At 35.2% G+C, this 16,990-nt stretch overlaps 1 protein-coding gene across 1 annotated transcript in view; it reads right to left on the bottom strand.

The window, feature by feature from the left end:
- The window catches only part of LOC111506714 (tyrosine-protein kinase Btk), a 39,820-nt gene that overhangs the window by 2,539 nt on the left and 20,291 nt on the right, over positions 1–16,990 (bottom strand). The window contains exons 7-11 of the mRNA XM_023161894.2: positions 13,508–13,701; positions 12,965–13,136; positions 9,032–9,203; positions 4,130–4,367; positions 2,167–2,300 (exon numbers count right to left, since the gene is read on the bottom strand). Coding sequence (XP_023017662.2) covers positions 2,167–2,300; positions 4,130–4,367; positions 9,032–9,203; positions 12,965–13,136; positions 13,508–13,701 — 910 coding nt within the window. The remainder of the gene's footprint in view (positions 1–2,166; positions 2,301–4,129; positions 4,368–9,031; positions 9,204–12,964; positions 13,137–13,507; positions 13,702–16,990) is intronic.

Raw genomic sequence — 16,990 nt, 5'->3', positions numbered from 1 at the left:
ACTCACACGGGACAGAATCTGAACCACGAATCCAACCAACATCAATCGACTAGAAGAGGAATCATCAAGACTCTATTAGACCGTGCTTTCCGGCTCTGTAAAACAAAGGAAGGTTTCGAGAAGGAACTAGGATGGCTACACCAAAGCGATGGTAGAAAAGACTTTGGATAAAATACAGCAGGAGCCTCGCAAGGAAGAGAAGCCGTTACAACCAGTGCTCGCACTTTCCTACATCAGAGGATTATCGGAGAGGATGAGAAGAATTGGTTCCAAGTACAACATCAGAACCTGCTTCAGATCCGGTAACACTATCCGTAGCAGCCTCACAAAAACCAGGCCACCAAACGCGTACTGCGATTTCCGGATACCCTGTGAGTACGGAAAATCATATATTGGTGAAACTGAGAGGCCATTGATTGTTCGCATTACCGAGCACAAGAAACACACACAGCGAAGGGAAACCAGTAAATCAGGAATAGCAGAGCATGTTTGGACACATCAACACAACATCGAATGGTCCCAAGCTGTGATCATACACAGAGAGGAACATTGATTTGGGAGAAAATTCAAAGAAGCGTCATACATGTTGTCCAACAACAGCTTGTCCAATTGTTGTCCAATTCAGCTAACGTGGAGATACGCAACATATGGAAACCCATCATCAAGCAAAAAATGGCCAACTCCCGCCAAACGGTCATCTCCCATTTAATCAGTGAAGCGGAAAAAATGAAAAGCGGGGATAAGTGAAAGTACTCGAATGACCCATAAATAGTTACCTTTCGGAGAAATCAGTCCAGTCATCACCCGAAGACGATTGTGGTTACTAACAATCGAAACGTATTTTCGTGAACTAGCTTGACTGGGAATCTCTTAACTTTTTTATTTATTTTTTTTTTCGATTGTTCTATTTCTACTTGTATTTTATTTCATTTCAGGTTTTTTTGCTTAATATAATTGTTATTTTCAGCTATTCATTTTTTAATTTCTTCTTATTTTAGTTTTTTCAGGGATTTCAAATCATATTATATAATATCAGACAATAGAAGTTCGAACTAATGAAATTTTTCCTGAAAGAACGTTCCGTGCAAGTGTACGTCGATGGATATCTCTCGAATACTTTTACCAACAACGCTGGTGTTCCCCAGGGATCCATATTGTCTAACCCCTCTTTTTATTGTATATCAACAAGAATCCAATATATTGCTTTGCTGACGACAGCGCACTTGTCTCGTCATTCCATTTGGATTCCAGACGTCGTCTGCTGATGCACATCTTCACCGTCAGCAGCAGGTTGCATATCTTAATGAGGATCTAGAGGTAATTGCGAATTGGTTTGAAAGTAACCAGGTTCAATTCAATGCCATGAAAACCCTGGCATCGGTTTTCTCCAAAAAGATAAATGTCTCCGAACCGGATATAATAATGTCAGGACTGAAAATTCCGCTTTCTGCTTCGATAAGTTTGTTGGGGATTAAAATGGACACCAAAATGTCTTGGCACAATCATGTCGCTGGAATTGCAAAGGCTGCTTCTCAAAAGCTTGGAACACTATTACGAACAATTAAACTGTACACACCTCAGCAACTGTTGATGCTTCATAAAGTTCAGATCAGACTTTTGGAGTATGGTTCTCATGTATGGAGCTCCACCCCTTAGCATACCTTGAAGATGCTGGATTGCATCCAGAAAAGAGTCGTTTGTCTGGTTGGAGACACGAGCATCTCTTGCAGCCTTGATAGTTTGGAACATCGAAAAAAAAATTGGAGATTTGTCTCTCTTTTATAGATACTTTCACGGGGGGTGTTCAAGTGACTTGGCACATTTGATTCCACCAAGAGCGGTACATATCAGAAATAGGCGACAAACTATGGCTGCTCATCGTTTTAAGGTTCAACTCAGTACACCTCGAACTTCACTGTTTAAGAACTTTTTCATTTGGAGAACTGCGTTTTCATGTGGAATGAACTTCCTGAGGAGAGCGCTTTGAGGATTTTCCTGCAGTGCTTGTGTTTTGTCCTTGAAAACTTGAGGGTCAATTCGACCACGGCCTTCCAAAATGATAGGCCGTGACTCCGGCCGTAAAAATTGATAAACAACAGTTAAACTTCATATCTGAGTGGAGCACGTTAAAAGAAACAATGAAATTTCAGTAGAAGAGTCACTTACATCATACACCTGTTTATGGCAGTACTGCGGTTTTTCTAAAATACGTCCTCTTTGAACACTTTCGGCCACTTCCCTGTTAGTCATCCGTCCGTAGGGAATTTTTCCGCAAGAGAATACTTCCCACATCAAAACTCCTGGAAAACAATAATAATATTTCATTTACAAAAACAATTTGGAAACTCATCTGTAATATAATTCAACTCAGCATAAAAATATGATTATAAATAATATTATTATTATATTATTGTCATTTATTATATACTTGTGATGTACTGTTTGGAACATTTGGTGTAGTAATGAATACCTGGAGTTTTTTCCCAACACCAAACCGTTATTTTAAGACCTTGACACGTGTTTTGATCACCTTCAAGAGGAATATCAAACTGTTTGATCTTTTTTTCTTCAATTAAAACTGCAATGAATTTGCTCATCTCTGATTGTACTGAACCTGCTTCAGTGAACTCGACAAAAATATTGCTGGTTTTTTCATGAAGAAAGAAATGGCTTACAAAACATATAATAATTTGAATGAATTTATCAAAAACAACCAAGGCAAAACTCCAGGGTCGGACAAAAATCAGGAGAATATGAGTAGACTTGTGGTATTTTCTGGACAAAAACGTTTTATATGGGACAAACGGGGATAACTTTCCCCGCTAGATCTAAAGTATTTGAAAATAGTTTCTTCAATGAGACTGATTCAACATTGGCAATCTTTTGGAATTATTAGAAACCAGTGGATTTAAGATGTCAGAACAATTGCTCAACAATCAAATAAATGTGAATGATTATCCTTCGTCGATTTTGTTTTGTAACAATGAAACTAGTGATTAGGAATTTTGATGATCGATGAGTTTGTTATCTGAAATGGTGGAAATTTATCAGTTATGTCGGTCGGTATGTATGTAGGTCGGTCGGTAGCCAGGCGGTTCGACGTGGGTGCTTTGTTCACTCAGTCAATCGGCCGATGGGTCTGTCGATGGTTCAAGCCGCAGTGCGATAGCTGTTTGATGTAAAAACATATTTTAAACATATTTTGAACATATGTAGTAAAAGCCATTATGATTCAGAATCTATTAGAAGCACATCTGCGCTTTTATTCATAGTACTGTCGAAATTATCCCCTGAAAAAAAAAACGCCGGCCGTCGCTGGTCTTCGTCGATGAACTGTGACTTGGCCTAAGTCGCGCTCAACTTTACTTGTGCTTCTCGATCGATCTAGGTGTCGCGTCGCTTCGAGAATATTTCTATCGGCTTCCGAAGACTTCCATTGAGATATATAAGTACTACCAACATACACAGGAGGCTAGTATAGTTGAAAGTGCGGTACAAAGCGAACTAATGAGGCGATAGACATTTGTGTATCAGTCTGAAGTTCAGTTGAAGTTTTTGTGTGGTATTGGCAGTGTAATAATGAAATAAAGGTAAGTTCGATTGTACGGTATTGTTACATTTTTCTCCGTGGGTTGACCAATAATTGACTACACTGAATAATCAAACTGAACTTTATTTCACTTTAAATACAACAAACACTTCAACTAAAACTTCAACTATTATTTGAATGTCTATTGCCTTACTAAATCACTTCGTGTACCGCACTGTAACGTTCACTTGACTGTCTCGATACACTCGCAGCTAGCGTTTAAATATCGTAATAGAATGCCGAAGAAATTTCGCCGAAGTTCCGTCGAAATCGGTAGCATTATTCTCGCTGCTTCTCGAGTGGAGGGGAATCATCGTACATTCGCGCGCTCTTAGCTACGTCACAGTTGGTTTATGGCTACCAGTGGCAGCCGGCGTTATTTTCTTTCGGGCATGATTTACAACAGTATATCGTCGAACCTACTGGAAAAACGTAACAGTACGGAAGCCGTTGTGCTTCTATTGTATAGCATTCCTTTTGGCCCTAGCTAATCATATTGAAATAATAATAATAACATATAATAATGACGATTTTTCTTACCGTAGGCCCAGATGTCTGATTTCGACGAAAACCGCGCGTAATTCAAAACTTCAGGTGAAGCCCACTTGATAGGAAATTTCGTGCCACCCGAAGACGTATACTGATCATCCAAAACGTATCGTGTCAATCCGAAATCTGACACCTTAACCGAATGATCGTTTCCCACCAGACAATTCCTAGCGGCCAGGTCTCTGTGGATGTAGTTGTGTCTCTCTAGATACACCATAGCGTCACACACCTACAACAAAAACTCATCTGGCTTATATATTGTTGAATGAACAACGTCTACAAAATTAGATTCAAGAATATGAGAGAGTGTTTATTATTTTACACTATTCGTGAAGTTACCTCTACGAAGTTGCACGCAGTCCTTAGTACGAATTTATACATAAGTTGACACAAAAAGAACCGAAGTAGATATAGATAAAGCGATAAATTCACAATCCAAGGGTATATCACATTTTATATTTTTATAGCTTTTCATTTGAAATAACTACCATCATCAGTGACAACAATCATACAGAAAGACAATTTCTTTTATCATGAACTTTTGGGAAAAATTAAACCAATACGGAAAATCAAAGCTACATGGCAATCTACATTAAATGCTCGAATTGACCTTTTTGTTGAATGCACATAAGTTTTCGGTCCAGACAATTTCTGTGGTAATTTTCTAGCATATTTAATAGGTGTAATACTAATACATGCATCTCTTATTTTTTGTTTGAGATGGTCGATATCTGTACTTGGTGTTGAAAAAACTTTATCATTTATGTATCCCCAGACAAAAAAACTAAAGCAGTAAGATCTGGGGTTCGAGCTGGCCAGTTAATTGGCCCATTGTTTCCATTGTTGCATCTGAATGTTCCTTACTATTGCTGCATTATGGGGAGGAGTGCCGTCCTATTGAAAATATTGTATTTCATGGGGAATATTCAGTGGCAATGCATCTAAATAGACATCGAATTCATTGAATAGAAAATGAAGATACATTTCACTATTCAAACGATCATCGTAAAAGGAAGGGTCAAGGATGTTTGTTCCCACAATTCCCAACCAAACATTTATTCCGAACCTTTCTTGGAAATTGGTTTCCCTATGTAAATGTTCGTTTGTATTATTCCACCTATAATAGATATTTCCGTTGAACCAACCATTGTTGGTGAATTTTAATTCGTCCGTCCATATTATTTTTTTACAAATATTCCCAACTTCCCTATTTCTACGTCTTAACCACTTCGCAAATTGTTCTCTTCTTCCGTAAACCCTTTCATCAAGGTGATGAACTTTGCGTATCCTGTAGCATTTATATTTGTTCTTTTTCAAAATAGTTCTGGTGGATTTAACATACATACCCATTTCGTGGGCAATTTCTTGTAAAGAGTAATCTTGATTAGCATATTTTTGTAACCGACCAATCCTAAATTTAAAAAAAAGAAGTTTTCACTGTGTAAATTTTTATGTGGTAATATTTGCTTGCCTATAACATTCATTTGATTCCTCACACTTGCAGTAACCACACATTTTCTTTCTGTCAAATGCACCATAATCCCTTAAATTTCTTTTTAATCGTCTAAACCAGGAGTCTCCAAACTTTGAAGCCTTCGGGCCATAATGTTTTTTTCAGTTTGTTCCAAGGGCCAATTTCTGCCATTAACTAAATTTCTAGACTAGGATAGTTGCAAAGTGCGTGACCTGAGCAAACTTACGCTTTTTTTTTCATTTCAATTATTATTGTGTATTGTGACACTTAACGAAATCTAGTGGCGAGTAGTGGTACTATATACTATCTTTTTCAGCTACCCGCTAGGTGGCATTAGACGTAATTAAATATTTGGAATTACCGCGTTGCATATTGCATATAAAAAGGCTAGCGGCGCAACTGCGAGTTAGTCTGCGTAGGAAAGGCGAAGGAAGCGAAACTGTATATTGTGAAATAAAGTAACACCCGTCAATAAAAGTATTTTGATTTGACTTATTGTTTTTATGTGTGATTTGTTAGTATGGAAAAGAAGCGAAAAATCGACAGTGAATGCAGAACGTTCCAAGAAAAATTGAACTTTCAGTATTTTGTGATTCAGTCCAGTAATAAGGCGCTATGTTTAATTTGTAATGAAACCATAGCTGTTCTCAAAGACTATAACATTAAACGACACTATGAATCGAAACATCTTCAAAGTGACTCCAAGTATACAGGAAGTTTGCGGAAGGAAGCTTTGAAACGCGGACTCAAATCGCAGCAATCTTTGTTTACCAAAGCGAATACTGAACAAGAGTTTGCAACTCGCGCCAGCTTTCGTGTGGCTCTTGAAATCGGAAAACGTGGCAAACCATTCACCGATAGAGAAATGATAAAAGAATGCTTGACTGCAGTAGCCGAAGAAATATGCCCCGAAAAGGTAAATTCATTTAAAAGTGTCAGTTTGTCAGCAAACACCGTGGCTCGGAGGGTGCAAGACATCGCAGAAAATATATCATCTCAACTGTCTGACAAAAATGGACATCATGAGTGGTTTTCTCTAGCATTGGATGAGTCAACAGATGTGTCAGATACTGCTCAGGTGTTTATTTTTATTCGCGGAGTAGATAAAGGCTATGAAGTGTATGAAGAACTTCTTGATATTGATAGTATTCACGGCACGACAACTGGTGCAGATATTTTTAAGGGAGTTGATTTTTTTTTAAATGAGAAGCAGTGCCCTTTTGCCGATTTAGAAAATAGTGAATGGATGTGCAAGTTAGCCTTCTATGTCGATTTGACAAATCATATGAACGAACTGAATTTGAGATTCCAAGGAGAAAATCAGCTTCTCCCTGATTTATACACCAATATCAAATCCTTCAGGCAGAAAATAATACTCTTTCAATCGCAATCACGTAAAAAATGTTTCACACATTTTGAAACATGTGAAATATTCAGCCACACTACAGAGACTGAATTTCCCGTCAATTTTGCAATTGAAACTTTGAGTGCTTTGAAGATAAATTTTGTTACTCGTTCTCCAGATTTTGATGTCATTGCGAATGAAATTAAGCTTTTTCAAAATCCTTTTGATTCTGACATTGAAACTCTGGCTCCGGAAGTCCAAATGGAAATTATTGATTTACGATGCAGTGATATGCTCAAGAACAAATATCAAAATTCATCTTTGTTGGAATTTTATAAGAGTCTACCACTGGAACAATTCGATAATTTGTATAAATTTGCTCGTGGGTTGTTTTCTGTTTTTGGTACTACTTGTGTGAGAAAACGTTTTCCAAGATGAAGTACACAAAGAATGTTTATAGATCTCAATTAACCGATGATCATCTTGAATCTATTTTGATAATTGGTACAAGTAAAATTGATCCACAACTACAAAGTATTGTCGGTGGAAAATCACAATTACATAAATCTCATTAGTGTTTTTGTTTTACTGTGATTAATTTCAATTATTTGTTAGTTATTAATATGCTTAAACTTAGATGCTTAAGTTAAGTTTTCTTTGTCATCATTTTTGTCGTTAAGTTTTACCTTGCAAGTAAATAAAACCGAGTAATTATCATTCTTCTTCAACTTATCACAGCAATAGTAACAACAATTAGGTAATCATTTGCTGTCGCGGGCCAGATTGATGACAGTAAATCATTGGCTGTCGCGGGCCGGATTGATGACACTGGTGGGCCTGATTTAGCCCGCGGGCCGTAGTTTGGAGACCCCTGGTATAAACATTCGGATTTTCGGAATAAGACCATTCGGATATAGCTCAACATACATATTCCTTGCCAAAAGAGGATTACAATTTGATTTTGCATAACCAAACAGCATATCACTCCTTTCATCATTTGAATACATCTTTGATATGTTCTTAAACGTCTGACAGTTCTCAACAGATATCAACAACGCATTAATTTTTCCTGCCATAGAAGCAAAGCCTACGCGTTTGAGATGGTTAATGAATTGAGATGCTATTCGATCATTCCAAAATATACAACAATCGAATTTTGACCAAAAACTGATATTTTCGTTACTTCCAGGATTGAGAATTATAAAAATATTACGAATTATAATTGGTCCGTATTTAAAAAAAAAAATGGTGGTGGCCATGTACATCATCATAGTACATTTCGAATACAATAACATTTTCCTTTTCAATTTTTCGATATTCTCCATTCAAATAAACGAAAAACAGCATGTTACCACATGATAAAAGAAACGGCCTGCAGAACAGGTAATACGTTGGAAAAGTTAGTTATAAATAATAAAGACAAAACATCTAATTTCGAGAAATCAGGAGTATATTGATTAAATCGTGGAATTTGTCCTAAGGTACACATATATTGGTCAAACTGGCAGAACTTTTAGGAACCGCATCAAGGAACATCATATGAACTATGTAAATAAGAAAACAAGTTCAACATAATATTAATAATATTTCTTAGTGGAATGTGGCAAGTAGCCCAGGTAGAGTGAGGAATCGCTCGTTTTGTCATGAAAAATGAAATCGCAGATGTGTGAATGTTTCAAAAATACCCGTTGTTCGTAGAACTAAGGACATCCTAAAATAGTAAATATATGGAGTCAGTTTTGAATTAGAACACAGATTATTGTTCCGAAAAGTGGATAAAGCAGCAAACAACATATAGTGAAATAAGTGAGATAATTACAAATTTTATAGAAGTATAGCAATGAGTTCTGTAATTTTTGTTTTTGAATAAAGCTGTTGAATTTGGATAAGCGTATCATTTATTTATTTTCGAAAATCTACGAATAAGAGGAACAATTAGTAACAGGTATAGATCGATCTAGTATTCATAATGTATTTCAGCAAGGTAGACAAAGTGAAATGGGATATTTTTGAAATGAGATAAAAGAGAAGAGACGTCTTAACCTCTCAAACACAATAGATTTGGTTTACTTACTTGAATGCACATGTCGAGGAGCAACTCCTGATTGACGATGATGTTACGTTCGTTTCTTATCAGATAATTCAGTAGGGATCCATGCCTCATATACTCAGTAACGATGTAGATTGGATTATTTTCTGCAACGCATACTCCATAGAGTTGTACCAGATTTATATGGTGCAGCTTCCTGTAACATTGTGAAGTTTACTCAATTTGGAGTTGAATATATCACCAATGAGTATGTGGTGCAAAATATTTTTCAACCATAATATACAAATCACACACTATTTGAATTCGTTTTTTCAAATTCAACGGATTGAATAGTCTTCTATAATAATGAAAACTACACTCATTATGTTTCAAGAACTCTATCAAATATGAATCAATATGTGTGCTACAATGAAACACTGAAAATGTATCATGGAATTCCTCAAGGATCGATTATTGGGCCAACTTTATGTTTGATAAATGTCAATTCACTATCAGTATGGACTCCAAGCTTTCTGTATCCCTAAAGGTTGATGTAGCGATCATTCATTTTGAAAAACAAATAATGCGCAGAAATTACTCGCACAAAATATATCTAATTGGATGATTGAACCCTTGATTACTATGAATATAAAGAAGTTCAGAGTGTTGTACCTCCGATTAAACAATGATAATGAGTTCTCACACAACCAACATTTGCAGAAAAATATTTTCGGTAATTGGAGTGGTATTTCAGCGAAATTTATATTCTTCCAGTTTCTTTATCACACATTGGTCTATACATAACTTGGAAATCTCAGGATGCACTACAACAGCAATAATTTTATTATTTAACGATTGATTTGCATTGTCGAGCACAAGAGAAACATACAGCGAGGAGAAACCAGCAAATCGAGAATATCAGAGCATGTTTGGATACGCAATATGGAGACGCAAGTGGAAAACGGTCAACTCCCGCCAAACGATCAACTCCAGCTGAAGCAATGGAGCGGAGAAAGGTAAGAGGGGATATGTGAAAGCGCTCGTATGACCTATAAATAGTCATCTCTCGGAGGAATAGTCCAGTCATCACCCGAAAACTATTGTAAATACTAAGAATCAAAATGTCGGGAAGTAACTTTGATTTTAATCTTTTCATTTTATTTTTATATTTTTGTACATTATTTATATTCCTTTTTTGCTTATCGTTTTCATTTATTTCTAATTAATTTTATTCTGTGGTCATTTTTATCTCGATTATTATATTTTATTTGATTCATTTTATTGTATTTTCATTTCACGTTTCATTGCCCATATATAATTGATATTTCAGCTATTCATTCTAATTTCATTTGTTCTTCCACAGATTTCGAATCATATTAGAGACTGGAAGACAGTAAACTAGTAAAATTCAACATGAAACATCGTCAACAACGTTCAAACAAACTTTATAAAAAGTTTGTTCTGTCATTCATAGTTACAGCAAATATTTGAATAACCGTTTCAATTTGCAAATGACACATAATAATATTCATGAACACAAAACAAGAATCCTAAGCCACATGAGAATGATAATGGCAAAAATTTCCATGGGACAAAAGTCAATTTTACATGATGTGCTCAAATGCTCAAACCAATTGTAAGCAGCTAGTGCTTTAATTAAATAGAACAAAATATGGCTGGTAAGCCGTGGTCGAAAGGAACATAGAGTATAAAACGTTTCATCTGCTATTGCGGCAGACACTATAAGTGATATGTACTATGACTACGAGAACGACGGTTATATCTCGTAGTCTCAGCAACGACTGACTGGCGAGCTGGATGTTCACTCGTATTTATAATTTCGGGGGAATGGGGGAGGAGTGATGGCAGGATTTTCATGAGAATGCTCACTCCTGATTGGTCCGCACTTTTGCTGTGTTGTGTTGATTGGTCCGCACTATTATTCGGTTCTCCATGTTATTGACAAGTATACTGGTGGTAGGATGTCGATCGGAGACGTATTTTACATCGACATCCCTCCAGCAGCATATTGTCAACAACGTGGACCAATCAGAGTAACCAAATAACAGTGCGAGCCAATCAGAATGGCCCAGCAAATGTGCGGACCAATAGGAGTGATCATTCGCAAGTACACTCCGTCATCCGTCCCATCACTCCCACCACCCTCTGGAATTATGAATACGAGTGAACACGTAGTTCAATAGTCAGTCGTTGCTCAAATATCTAGACATAACTTTCATCGTCGCAGTCAACCCACATGCCGCAGTAGCAGATGAAAGGTTTGTTCTCTTAAATGGTGACCCCGATCGTGAAAGCTTATGTTCTTACCTATATTTAGACAATGCTTCTACCTAAATTTCAACAAAACGATTTCATACATTCTTGTCGAATTTAACCTTCCTCAAAATCGCAAAGGAACATTAAACAAAAAACTTCAAGGAGATTTACAATTTTTCACACACTTCCTTTAGCCATTTACCTACACTGTCAAAAGGTATTTTTATCCACCTTGCGCAATGGGCTTGATTCAGGATTTTGGTTTACAGTTTATTTGGTAGTAATTTCAAATTGAAAAATAGTGTACTTTATTTTAGTTCTCTAAATTGTGTTGTTTTTCCGTAATTAATTATTAAAAATCGGATTTTCTAGGCCCGTGACGTCACGGGCCTAGTTCCGCTTCTTGTTCGATTGACCAATAGGAACAATACAAATAATGAGCATTGTCAAATTGTAAAATTCACGGAGCTTATAAACAGTTTCTGATTCATTCGTAATTCAAAGTAAACTCACACTCACTTCCGACAACTAAATCTCAGAAAAAAGTGGAAGGGAGAATTAATTATACATGGGATCTAAATAACACAAAACGCAATGAAAACATTATTTTTGAAACATCTCCGGCAGTAGACATTTTCATGTTGATATCACAGAAATTTTAATAATGGAAGTGTATATGAACCCGTTAACGTTTAAATTCATGAAAAAATTCTCCACATGAAATAAAATGTACTCGAAAACCATGGTTCTAGATAGAATTTAACGAGCTATATTTTCAAATGGTTTTCAAAGGCTTATGAACCATAATAAAATAAATCAATTATTCATTCATGCCACCCACCAAAAATAATAAATTCAACGTTATATATTCGCCATATTGCCACCCATTCAGCTATCTCTCTTGAATGTATGAAACAATGTACTTGTTTCATAACTTCGTATTTTTGTTAAAATAGTTGACACTTGGCAACACCACTGTTGACACGATCAATGGGGAATGTTCCTAAATTTGGGTTATTACAGCAAATGCAAGTTTGAACAAAATAAAGTCGAGTTTAATTAATGACTTTTTCAAATTCACTTCGAAAAGTATTCAAATTGATGTTTCAAATGTTGGGTTTTAATTTTTAAAGGGCAACATATTGGCAACAGCGCCTATATCAAATTGAAATAATTTATACGTAACTAGATATTCTACTTAAAAAAAAAGAAAATTATCTTTATAAATCAACAATTAAGGCAAAATATAAATTATAGTTCAATACCACTTGCACAAGCCACATAAACAACAGTTGTTTTGTTATTTATTTATATAGAGGATGCACAAAATGACATGTTACAGAATGTCTCGGAACTCGGAACATAAGTTAACAGAACAGCACGCCTCTGAAATATGTCATCTTCGTTTGTCTCATACAGGTAACGGATTCATTGTCCTTTATTAGCTATAACCGATGTTGCCAAATGGTGAAATAGAAACGAATCTCTTTAAATTTCGAATGCATTATTTCATTCCTCTTTTTTAAGTATTTAAATAATTTTTTAAAGAAAAAGGTTGAAATGATAGAAAGAAGTGAATGGTAACTATATTGAGGTTTCTCTGGGACAAATGAATGATGTAGATGTACCTACTTTGAATGAATCTATTGAAATTTCGATAATAGATATTGATTTTTCTTGGACACGCGTTGAATAACTTACGTCATAACTTTAGCTTCCTCTATGAAGTCATCTTCGGACATGCTGCCAGCTTTCATCATTTTCACAGCCACGTCAATGGAACCTCTCCATTTTCCTCTTCGCACCACACCAAACTGACCAGAGCCCAATTCTTCTAACAGCATCAGTTCGTTAGGCTCTATTGTCCATTTATCTGCAATATACTAGTTATTAAAAGTCGTTATAAGGAACAATGTCCACGAATCGGTGGCAAAATTTTGGGAAACTAGATTGGTCAAAAATAAAAACTATTAAAGAAAAATGAAAGTGGCAATGTGGAAGTTCGGTACTTATTGTACGCTTAGTACAAAAAAATGACCCTTGAGACGTTCACGAGTTTTATATTGAAAAAGTACCTACAAGTTTCTCGGTACAAGATTCGGTTAGTGCAAAAACTAACTGAAGATGACTTTGATCGTCGCATGAGATTTTGCGAATTTATAAGTGGAAAAATAATGAGAAATGGTAAATTACCCTTCAATGTATGTTTTTCGAAAATTATCAATATTTTTTTTTTTAACTAACCGTGGCCAAAACCTGCAGTTGCTGGAGCTGGCCTTTCAAGGGGAGTTTTCTTCAGTCTAGACGGTAGACCACCGCTATTATGTTTGTGGTAATTGATAAGTTCCGGAATAGAATCGCTGCAGTAATCTCCTCGAAAGAAGAACTTTCCACTGGAATTCTTCTTAATTTGGTAGTGTTTCACGTACGGCATGGATCTGGAAAGTACAAATAAATCATTTTTCATCTTCTTGGAAACACCCTGAAGCCACTATTGAAAACATCAAAGTGAGATTACAAAGACCGGCGGAGTAATTGAGTTTAGTTCTTATAATCTATTCGGTAATGTCTGAGTGAAAGAATTTCGGTAATGCAAACATACCGGCACCTCAAAGAAAGCAAATAGTCGTCTCAAAGCAAGTGGCACTGCAATTCATTCATGAAGTGACTGAGATATTTCTACCCGCTATGCCCCTTGAGGACAATGCTTACGAGCCATTGAAATGGTGACTTCCGACAAACGACTTCAAAAGAGACGGCCGACGCTGTTTATCATATTGCGTTAGAGACAGTATTAATAGGCGTCGGACTGGGACTGTTAATATAAATTTTCCAATGATATATTCTGTATGATTCGAAGATAATTGTGAAAACTAATTTTGTTCAAATATTTTCATTGAGAAGGACAATTTATATCTGTTAGGTTTCCGAATAGCTAACTCTCATGTTTTATAGCTTTTTATTCAACGCGCTCTCGAAGTAATCTGAAGAATATCACTAATACTAGGACTAAGACTAACCCCTCTACAATGGCCTTCAAACTCCCAACAGAAAATAATGTAGTATTTTCTTCCTATCGAAAAAGCCGAGTCGGTTCTATTGATGGGTGCAGTGTGTCTATTGTCGGTAAAATTCAAAGGAATATCTGTTTATACCGCCTTCAAAAAACAATGTTTTTTCAATCGCGCTCTCGAAGTAATCTGAAGAATATCACTAATACTAGGACTAAGACTAACCCCTCTACAATGGCCTTCAAACTCCCAACAGAAAATAATGTAGTATTTTCTTCCTATCGAAAAAGCCGAGTCGGTTCTATTGATGGGTGCAGTGTGTCTATTGTCGGTAAAATTCAAAGGAATATCTGTTTATACCGCCTTCAAAAAACAATGTTTTTTCAATCCCCTTCAACAAAATATTTAATTGATGGAGAATGACTTGGTTACTACTGAACATATTTTTTCTTTTGTCGTAGTTGATTTGTTATTTTGTTTGTTATGAATGATATTTTTTAAGAATGAATTTTGTAAATTCATTTATTTAATTTGTTGAGAGTGAATGATTTGGATGCAGTACGCCTATAACAGAATAATTAGTGACTGTATTAACTATAAATCGGTTCAATTCGTGAGGTTGCAGTCAATAGATGGGCTGTTACAAAGAAAACTCTTTGTTATATGTCAAGCTTTCGGTATATTTCACACCTTCGTCAGGACAACTACAATAATAAGATTATATATCTTGTAAAAAATATATAAATATGGAAAACTTACTAACGTCAGAATAAAATATAAGAAGGTTCAAAAACAGATAGAAAAACATGAATTAATGACAGTTGATAAAAATTTTTGGCTGACAATGTCAAGTGGGAAAATTCTGAATGATACTCGAATTGCTAGATCTTTTATTTTCTTCATCATATTTCAGTAGGTACGTGTAAATTTTGCTGAGACTATCAATATCAGTTCGTTTATTCATTGAATGTTCTTCGTTATTGATATGTATCATTTCCAAAAATATTCTTTTAGTTGTATTGGTTTCTTTATCTAAAATATTTGGGTTTTCAAAATTCATTTTATGATCCTCCGAATTTATAATTTGATTCTGACCATACCTGCAGATGGAAAAGAAGAAATTTTGAACGTATTTAATTCATTTGATCTCAATATCCAATTCACTATTGAAGAGGAAATAAACAACTCTATTCCTTTCCTTGATATGAAGTTATTGAGATCAGAACAAAATATTATCATCACTGAATGGTACAGAAAACCAACATCAAGTAATAGATTTATTAATTACCATTCCTATCATCCAAATAAAATGAAAATTAATTTGATAAAATCATTAAAAAACAGAATCATCAAAATTACGAAACCAAAGTTTGTCTAATTTCAATAAAATTCTGATCCAAAATTCTTATCCTGAATCTTTAGTTAACAGAATTTTATTTTGTGAAAGACAAACTTTCAAAATGATAATAAAAAAGTTGAACATAACAACGTTATACCTTCATTCATATATAAATTGCTCCCATATATTCAAGAATTGATACCAAACATAATTAATGTATTCCGAAATAATAACCTAAAAATATATAAAACAAATGTCACTACTATATCTAAATTATACAGTAAACTAAAAGCTCCAATTTCAAATAATCAAAAATCCAATTTAGTATACAAAATTTCTTGTATGGATTGTTCTAAAACATATAGGACAAACATCTAGACCTCTAAGTAGTCGCATCACTTCCCATAAAAGCGACTGTAGACGAAATGTTAATTCTTGTGCATTAACAAAACATGTTAATTCGGAGGATCATAAAATGAATTTTGAAAACCCTAAAAGAATATTTTTGGAAATGATACATATCAATAACAAAGAACATTCAATGAATAAACGAACTGATATTGATAGTCTCAGCAGAATTTACACGTGCCTACTGAAATATGATAAAGAAAATAAAAGATCTAGTAATTCGAGTATCATTCAAAATTTTTCCACTTGACATTGTCAGCCGAAAATTTTTATCAACCGTCATCAATTCATGTTTTTCTATCTGTTTTTGAACCTTTTTATATTTTATTCTAACGTTAGTAAGTTCTCCATATTTATATATTTTTTACAAGATATATAATCTTATTATTGTAGTTGTCCTGACGAAGGTGTGAAATATACCGAAAGCTTGACATATAACAAAGACTTTTCTTTGTAACAGCCCAGCTATTGACTGCAACCTCTCGAATTGAACCGATTTATATATATATATATATATATATATATATATATATATATATATATATATAAAAATAAATAAATAAGTACTCTTTGATCATTCCCATATTGATTTCAATTTAAGAGCCACCGGTATACAGCTGTTTCAGCCTATTGGGCATCGTCAGTACCGGGCAGGCGGTCCTCGATTGAAGACAAAATGAGAAAAAACCAAGAAAGTACTTGATAAAAATAGCTGCGTAAATGCAAGCGAAACATAAGTGGAACCACCTATTGGTGTGACACCCAAGTCAACTTGCCAAGTTTTTATGTCAGTGTTGGTGGTTTGACCAACTTGGCAAGTTGACTTGGGTGTCACACCAATAGGTGGTTCCACTTATGTTTCGCTTGCATTTACGCAGCTATTTTTATCAAGTACTTTCTTGGTTTTTTCTCATTTTGTCTTCAATCGAGGACCGCCTGCCCGGTACTGACGATGCCCAATAGGCTGAA

Source organism: Leptinotarsa decemlineata, unplaced genomic scaffold, assembly GCF_025532065.1.
Source record: "Leptinotarsa decemlineata unplaced genomic scaffold, Ldec_3_MD MMD2_tig00026328_RagTag_RagTag, whole genome shotgun sequence".
Lineage (NCBI taxonomy): Eukaryota > Metazoa > Arthropoda > Insecta > Coleoptera > Chrysomelidae > Leptinotarsa > Leptinotarsa decemlineata.
The sequence above is the reverse complement of the archived record's forward strand: the minus strand, read 5'-3'. Positions and strand labels throughout refer to the sequence as shown.